Source organism: Leiobunum rupestre, chromosome 2 (genome assembly GCF_980474605.1).
Source record: "Leiobunum rupestre chromosome 2, qqLeiRupe1.1.hap1, whole genome shotgun sequence".
NCBI classification, from domain to species: domain Eukaryota; kingdom Metazoa; phylum Arthropoda; class Arachnida; order Opiliones; family Sclerosomatidae; genus Leiobunum; species Leiobunum rupestre.
The window spans coordinates 74361409-74370113 of record NC_143385.1 but is presented as its reverse complement, the minus strand read 5'-3'; the positions used below and the strand labels follow the sequence as shown (position 1 = coordinate 74370113).

The 8705-nt window shown below is 41.5% G+C and overlaps 2 protein-coding genes across 2 annotated transcripts; both read right to left on the bottom strand.

Moving 5' to 3' along the window:
- Positions 1 to 3872: 3872 nt before the first annotated feature.
- LOC149959005 (uncharacterized) lies at positions 3873 to 4967 on the bottom strand. Its single transcript, XM_090167306.1, has one exon. The coding sequence runs from the start codon at positions 4965 to 4967 to the stop codon at positions 3873 to 3875; it is 1095 nt and encodes a 364-aa protein (XP_090023432.1).
- An 87-nt stretch (positions 4968 to 5054) lies between these two features.
- On the bottom strand, positions 5055 to 7919 carry LOC149959004 (uncharacterized). The gene has a single exon (XM_090167305.1). It carries the CDS (start codon positions 7917 to 7919, stop codon positions 5055 to 5057), a length of 2865 nt encoding a protein of 954 aa, XP_090023431.1.
- Between the last annotated feature and the right edge of the window lie 786 nt (positions 7920 to 8705).

The following is an 8705-nucleotide window of genomic DNA, read 5'->3' as shown; positions in this document are numbered from 1 at the left end:
TTAAAAATAAACATATTCCGTAATAAAATTGCAGTAGTTGGGGCACGGACCAGGGTCTATTTACCTCCAAATCGTCTAGAAACCAACATAAGCTTTCGCTATCCATTTTTTCTAGGTGCTAAGAAAACGACTTCCAACTAGAGAATTCCGCTGATTAGTGAAGTTTCTTTGACCGATCGGGCTCTATTTATTCGTATCTTTTGAGGCTGTATAAAAATAATATCACGTCGTTAATTCGAAACTCTATTATATAAAACTCGATTGTTTTCTAAAAGATGAGCCCCAATGTTTTTTAAGCCCATAAATTTAAGGATGGATCAAGGGCTACTTTAATGATAGACCCATAAATTTGGTGGCGGTTCATCCTTTTATCGCTGACACATGTTGTTTTTCAAAAGAGCCGCAGAAAACTCTTTTGAATATTTTGACAAAGCTGGGTGAATATACGAAAAAAAAACTTTTGACTGTGCCCTTCTTGTTCTCCGAGCGGCCCCAATTTTTTTACGAGCCGCTATTTTATTAGACACCAAACCCTTAGTGTGGAATTCTTTGGGGGCCACGCCGCTCGAGTCTTAATTGAACAATGTAGGCCCCTACGGTCTTTTTCTTTGAAGGGAAAATTGTTTAGGGGCTCTTTTTTTGTGTCAACCCTAACCTTTTTTACGATGCAAATTAAGTTTGACCCACGCGCGACTCCTGAATTTAACTTGACGCGTCAAATCGGGTATTGTTAAAGCTTTTTTTTGCGCACCGAAATGTTTATAAAAAGCGATTGTTTTCACAGCTGTTTTTAAGCGTCGAAGGATGGTCATGGTAAAAGAGTTAAATGCTCAAAAACTTTTTAAAAAAAGACGTTTCAAACTGTTAGATATTTTTTGGGGACAAACGTTTTGTCGAAAAATGGTTATAAATGAATGTTGTTGCGCGTAGAATTTTATGTAGCCCCATAAACTCTGTGGAATAGATCCTCTTAATTATTGTATATATTTTTTTCATTTCTCGTTTGTATTTTTCTTTTGTAAATAATTCCTTTCTATATATTAGTTATTTGTCAATATTTCTTTTTGTATATTTTAGTCATTTGTTTATTTTAGTTATTTGTTTATTTTAATACTTTGTATGTCATTTGGTTTTTTATAAAATTTATAACGTTTAAATCCCTTTTTTGGTTTATTGATAAATTTAGTTTAACGATAACTTCCGGTATGGAAGGTTCTATCCCCGCCTCTCCCGTTAGTCGGCTTATCGCGAACAATCCTAAAAACGCATTACTAATCGCGTTGATTTTACTTTTAATGGGACTTGTAGAATTTCTATCTCTTTGGTTTACCAATATGGCCGTCGCTATACACATAACACCGCAAAATTTTACTAATCGCGTGAGTCATTGAGTCAACCCATTACATCATCCTGATTACGTCACCAAATTATTATCGCTATATATAAGACATTCACCCCCGTCATCCATCGGCAGTACACTACAAACCGTTTCTCGAGCATCATGTCTAAACGAAGCTGTGTAGATAACGTTCCTGGGCCCACTAAAATGTCTAAATTTGATCCGACTCAGCGGAAAGTTAACCCTCGGTATTCACTTTCATCCGAGCTTTTCGTTACTACGGGTTTTACGTCTGAGCTCGATATATCTGTAGCTCTATGCAATAAAATCACACACCAGGTCTTTGAAATGTCTTCGCGCGCCTGGGATGATTTATACGGCCACTGGGAACAAATAAATGATCCACAAAGGCTGCCCTTTCGATCACCGTTCCCGTTATCAGACGCGCTAGTGACCGCCGCCATGTCTGACCAAAAAGAATTAACCTTGCAAAGCACGATATCCGAAGCGTCGGTCGTAATCAAAGCGCCGGAAACTCGAGAATTGGACAGACTCAAATATTTCATTAATTCGCACATTCAACTCCTTAAAGTGAACCAAAAACTCTTTGAATTAATGGGTTACGTTATAACCGATAATTATCGTAAAATTTACGAAATATTGTATAAAGAACCATGTGCACCCAACAATTTATTTCTATCGGATGAACATGAAAGGTATGATACCGTTGTCCGCTATGCGTCCAATTACGTAACAGCATTTAAAATTATTGACGATTTTAAAGAAACAGTGGCCAACCAAAATATGTTTTGTGTATTTAACTTTTACAATTTGTTTACTATGGTATCTACACACCATAAATATATTAAAACTAAATTGTTTTATCTTTAAGCGTTTTCATCCGCTTAATGTACTGTAACTTTGAATATCTAAATAAAACCTTATAATTTGTATACATTCTGCTCTTTTTTTCCAAAACACTTTTACCGATGACCGCCCGCTATTTTACGCTACCCTTAGGGGCCCGAAAGTGTTTGTCGGCGAAAACCAACTCGAATTGTGCCCGACATTAACTATGACGGGTAGGCTGTTTGCATAACATCGTGTCACCGCCATAGGGGCAGATAACCTATTGACCTATAATGGGTTAGCACCTGGGTTTTATGGGTTATAACATCGTAAATCATCTAACCTTTTGACCTAAAATGGGGGGTGCCTCCAGCTATTAACTATGACGGGCCGGCTGTTTGCATAACATCGTGTCACCGCCATAGGGGCAGATAACCTATTGACCTATAATGGGTTAGCACCTGGGTTTTATGGGTTATAACATCGTAAATCATCTAACCTTTTGACCTAAAATGGGGGTGCCTCCAGCTATTAACTATGACGGGCCGGCTGTTTGCATAACATCGTGTCACCACCATAGGGGCAGATAACCTATTGACCTAACATCGTAAATCAGCTGACCTATTGACCTGCCGAAAATGTACGCAAAATGGGGGACCCTACAGGGGCCTGTTTCACCCTTATTTAACGGCTGTTTGCATCGTGTCCATAGGGGCAGATAACCTATTGACCTAACATCGTAAATCAACCTCGTAAAACAGCTAACCTTTTGACCCCGCCGAATATTGCCGCAAAATGGGGGCCCCTATAGGGGCCCGTTTCCCCCTTATTTAACGGCTGTTTGCATCGTGTCCATAGGGGCAGATAACCTATTGACCTAACATCGTAAATCAGCTAACCTTTTGACCCCGCCGAATATTGCCGCAAAAGGGGGCCCCTATAGGGGCCTGTTTCACCCTTATTTAACGGCTGTTTGCATCGTGTCCATAGGGGCAGATAACCTATTGACCTAACATCGTAAATCATCTAACCTTTTGACCCCGCCAAATATTGCCGCAAAATGGGGGCCCCTATAGGGGCCCGTTTCCCCCTCCCACAGGTGCCCCCTTATCGGCATACGCACTCACTTATCTCTGGGGTCCTTTTATGTGTATGGGACCTGCAAAATCAATCCCCACTACCTGAAATGGAGGGGCCTTTTCTTTCTATTTTGAGGAAGAGGGGCGGAAGGAGCTACTCCTGGTTTAGCTTTAGAAACCCTGCATTTCATACAGTTCGAAACTACCCGTTTGGCTAATTGTCGGCCGGCGATAACCCAATAATTTTCTCGGGCTCGAGTTAAGGTAGCTTGAGTCCCCCCATGTAGTATCTTTTGATGACAACGTTCCATAATTAATTCGGACAAGCGTTCCTTTTGGCCTAAAATTATTGGGTGTCTTAAACTGTAGGCCATATCTGCTTTATCTAATCGGCCTCCTACGCATAACAAGCCCTTCTCATTAAGTATTGGATATAGGGTGCCTATTTTAGAAGTCGATTTTAGTTTTTGGCCATTTTTAAGTAATGTAATATCTTCCCCGTAGAGTCTTTCTTGTATACATTTAACCCACTTGATTTCAGCTTCTGCCATTTCTTCGGCAGTTGTAGGCCCTATCCGCTTTTCTCCTAAACCTCGAAAATTTAGTTATCTGATTATGTACGCCGTAACACGAAGGGCTTTATCTAAAAAACTATACCGATCTAGATCTACAATATTATCGAGGCCTAGTTTGTTTTTACTATCTACAACCATAACGTGCGCGCGCCTCTCTCTATCTAATTCTTCGGAATCCAGTTTTTGCCCCCCTTCATTGGGCCATTGTGATTTTGGCCCTCGCAGCCAAATCGGTCCTTTTAACCATAATTCGTGCGTACTAAGCTTCCCGCCTGAAAGACCCCTCCTAGGAACGTCGGCCGGATTTTGTAGGCCTGGGCAATGGTTCCAATTTTCAACATTTGTCAGCTTTTGTATTTCTGATACTCTATTGGTAATGAAAGGTTTCCAGTTTGTAGGTGAATCTTTTAGCCAATGTAACGCAATGGTGGAGTCGGTCCATAAGTAATTAGTTATAGTAGGCTGCTCAAATATGTTTTTAATATAGTTAGTTAATCTGGCCCCTAGGACGCATCCCATTAATTCCAGCCGCGGAATAGTTAACTTTTTCAATGGGGCAACTCTAGTTTTAGAAGTTACGAAAGCGACCTCAGTTTCCCCGGAATTCGTTAAGTAACGTACATAGATTGATGTGGCATAAGCTCCCTTACTCGCGTCGCAAAATGTGTGTATTTGTAGGTTATTGATATTATTATTCCCATTAAAGTAGTGTCTAGGTAGTTTAACGTGTCGTAGTAAAGGTAATTCACTACACCAAGAAACGAATTCATCTCGAATATTGCCTGTTATTTCTTCGTCCCAGGTTAATTTTGATTCCCATAGCTTTTGGAAAATAGCTTTGGCCCTAATCGTAAATGGGCCTAATATTCCTATCGGATCGAAAATTCTCGCCATTGCGCTTAAAACATACCTTTTTGTAGGCTTAATGTCTTGTAAGACCTCAACTAAATTGTCCAAATTAAAAGAAAATGTATCCTCGTTAGGAAGCCATTTTAATCCTAAAACTTTTAAATCACTCGGATTATCTTTTCCCTCGAAAAGTGGCACGTGACCTTGACTTCCCTTATTTTCTCCCCATAGGCCTCTTAGTTCCGGTGAGTTTGATTGCCACTTGCGAAAGTGCATGCTAGCTCCGCTCATTAATTTGTTTATGTTTACAGAGAGCTTGTATGCCTCCTCTACGCTTTCCTCCCCACCTGCTAGGTCGTCTACCTACAGATCCCTATCTAAAACCGCTACCGCCTTTTTGTCAGCACCCTCAGTGTTGTGTATGTGATATTTTATGGTATTGGCCAATAAGAATGGGCTTGGTTTGAGTCCAAAGGGAACGCTGGTCATTCGTAGGTGAATAAATTCGTTTTCCACTAATTTACCGCTAGACTCCTGAACCTTATACCAAAGAAATCTCACCGAGTCTCTTTCCTCGGCTGCTAATCGAATTTGCAAAAATGCCTTTTCTATATCAGCTATGAAAGCAATTTTGTGTACTCTAAATCTTAGCAAAATAAGTAAAAGGTCGGGGTTCAAATTCGGGCCGCTAAATAGTAGATCGTTTAAAGAGGGCGCTCCCCTCCCGTGGGAGGAACCGTCCAAAACAACTCTAACTTTTGTGGTGGTGCTATCTCTTTTTAGCGCCTGGGGTGGGAGGTAGTATGTGCCGGGGGTGCTAGATTGGGAAACATTCGGTACCGTTTCGACGATTCCTAATCGCAACTGTTCTTTTACAACCGCCTGACATTCTTCGAAGAGAACCGGGTCTCGTTTGAATCTTTTAACTAAGCTGTTTCCCCTAAGCTTCGCTTGCCCTAAATTATCTGGCAACGCGGTTTTCTCGTTTTTCCAGGGGAAGGTGACGTGATATCTTCTGTCAATTAATTTTATTTTTTGATTGAAGTCATGTAGAATTTCCCCATTTTTAACATCCATTGTAGTCTGCTCCCCGTCTTCTATTCCCATACTTTCTAATGACCAATGTTTTTCGACGGTTTTGGCAATTTCTCGTTCCGTAACGCTAGTTCTCAGAGCGGTGACTTGGTATACCCCAACTCCTCCCGTTTTATTTCCGACGGGCCCTTGTATGGTCCATCCCAAATGCGTTTCTATCGCTACTAAAGCGGGGGTGAATCTTTCGAAATGGCCTGTTACAATTTCGAAATAGTGATTTCCTCCTATTAACATATCCATGCTAGAGCTATCTATCAGTTTGGTAGTAGGCCTATCCGCGAGTTGTAAGCCCTTCATTAGCATGTAGCTTTCTATCTCTTCGCATTTTAAAGTTGTCACGGCGTTGCAAACATATGGAACTTCAATAGCAACTATTTCAATTCGGGATGTGGGAGTTTGAGTATTTTCTAGCGTAAGCCGAACCTTATTTCTAAGTTCCTTGGTACTATTTTTTGTTCCGAATGTGTTTATTTCGACCTCAACTTCTCCAACAACGGGTAATCCCAACCGTTGGGACACGTCCAATCTGATAAAGTTATCATTCGCCCCAGTGTCAAGTAGGCACCTGATTTCCACCCCCTCAGCATCTATCCCTTCTTTGCCAATGGGCGCTCTAGCAACGGCAAGGGCTGTTTGTAGTAATACGGTTTTACCCTCTTCTTTTTCCGCCCTTGTACTAGCAATATTGACTGCGCTATTATTTCCCTTATCGTTATTGGGAGTTACTACCTTATTGATCTCGTTTTGTTCGCAAAGGGCGTAATGATGCCTTCTCTTACACTTCCGGCAGTTTTTAAATTTTGAATAGCAATTTTGAGCTTGATGCGATACCTTTAAGCAAATAAAACACCTGCGCTGATCCGTAAGTATTTGTCTCTTTTTATCTATTGTAGTTCTATCGCAGTCAAAGCTTTTGTGGGAGCTGTCTTTGCAGAACACGCAATATACATTGTTTCCTCTATTATGGGAATTATCGTTACGGGAATTAGAATTAGGTTGAGCGTAAGCCATGAGCGCCGAGGACGAGTTTTGGGGGTATTTTAAAGGTTTTCTAACCTGATTTTCCGCTGAATTATTAGCGCTAAAATAATTAGTTACACTAGAGCCTAATAAGGTGGAAGTTTCTCGACTTTCAATTTCTTGTTTTAGGAAATCTAATAGCGTGTCGACATTCCAATTGGCGTCTTTAACGTGTTTCCTACTGTACTCTAATCTTATTTCATCCGGGAGACATTTTAACAATGCTGGGCATAAAAAAGTCCCGTTAGCGATCGTATCTACGCCAAGCGACTTAAGACTCCTGATATTTAATTCGCAAGAGTCAAATAATCGCCTGAACGCCTTGTGATCGGTAACTTTCCTAACGGGCTCCATGTTGAGTAATTTACTCATGTGTGTATGTATTATAAAATCCCTGCGCCCAAATCTATTGTCTAGGATTTTTATCGCCTCGTCATAAGTTTCGTCCGACGCGTATAAACCCGCCAACGCGATCTTAGCGTCACTTTCCAAATATGAAAGTAAATAATTGAATTTCTCAATTTTTCGAAGACTCACGTTGTTGTGTATTGCTGCTTTAAATTGATTCCAGAAGCTGGTGAATTGCTTAATATCTCCGCTGAATTTCTGGAGAACGAGCTTAGGTAGCTTCGTCCTTGTGGTGTAGCCGGGCGTTGGCGTCAGCGGTGTTGTCAGCTGTGTTGTCATTGCTAGTGGAGGGCCGGTTCTGCCTTGATTAAGTCCTCCTTCTGTAGTAGTGTAGTTGGACGAACTGGTTGTTCCGATGATGTTCTGTATTCGGCGTTGAGCCTTCCTGATGACGAGCGCGATTTTCTCCCGGTAGTGTTCGTAGGCGTACGTCGTGTCCATCTCCCGATCATCATCGCTGTGGAGCTTCATATTTATTTTGAAGTCGTACTCGTTCAAGTCCTCGTCTTTTTGCTGTAGAATTAGGATAGCGTCATCCAGTTCCTGCTCCGTAGTCTGGGGCAGCGCTAGTAGGGCGTCAGTTGCTGTTATTTGTTTCGTAGTAAGGCTCCGGATGGCTTTGCGTGCTGATTTGAGGTTAGAAAGCTCCGCGTCGTTTTTCGCCTTCTCTGCTGCGTCGGCTCCTGAAGCTAGCGGGTCCGGCATCTTAGCTTAGTTTCCCGTTGTATGGGATGTTATTTTCCGTTGATTTATTCGGAAGGTCCCCGTATTAATGGGCCGCTTTTGGTCCTGTAGTATCGGATCTGTCCCCGTAGTATGGGACGGAAGTTTATCGTCATCTACTGTAAAGATCCTGTAGTATCGGATCTGGGTCCCCAGATTATGGGACTGATGTCTTATCGTAGATCTCCGTAGTATGGTATCTTTATTTTCTCACTCTCTCGGAGTCCCTAACGCTAGTTATTCACTTCCCGGGTTTCATGCACCATGTAGAATTTCGATTTTGTTATTTACTGGGATTGGGAGAGCTATTTGTTTAATTCTCTGACGCCGACTGAAAAAACGTCAGAGGGCCGTATTATTGCCTCGCTCCGTTAGGGCTACTAAGTTATTTAAGTAAAGACGAAGTAAAAGTCTAAAAATATCTTTAATAAAGGAAACCTCCTTCAACGTTCAAATCCAAGAGAGAGAGTACATGAGAAATCTGACCAAAACGGTCGTGCATTGAGTATTTATACCTTAAGAGGGGGGGGTAACTTGAAGGGGGGGTAACTTTTGGTGATGGAAGGTCGACTGAGAGGAAAGCTTTGGACGCCACGTCCCCGCAGTTGACCCCCGTCGTTTAAAAAGGGTCGAGTAGGCCAAAGAATATAAAAGGGCAGGATATTGTTGGTGCTGGTGTGGTACATTTTGAAGAAAAGAAAGGGAAAATTTTGGTATATTGGGAAACATTCGTTGACCTAAAAATTAAACAGGAGCATAAAATAAGGA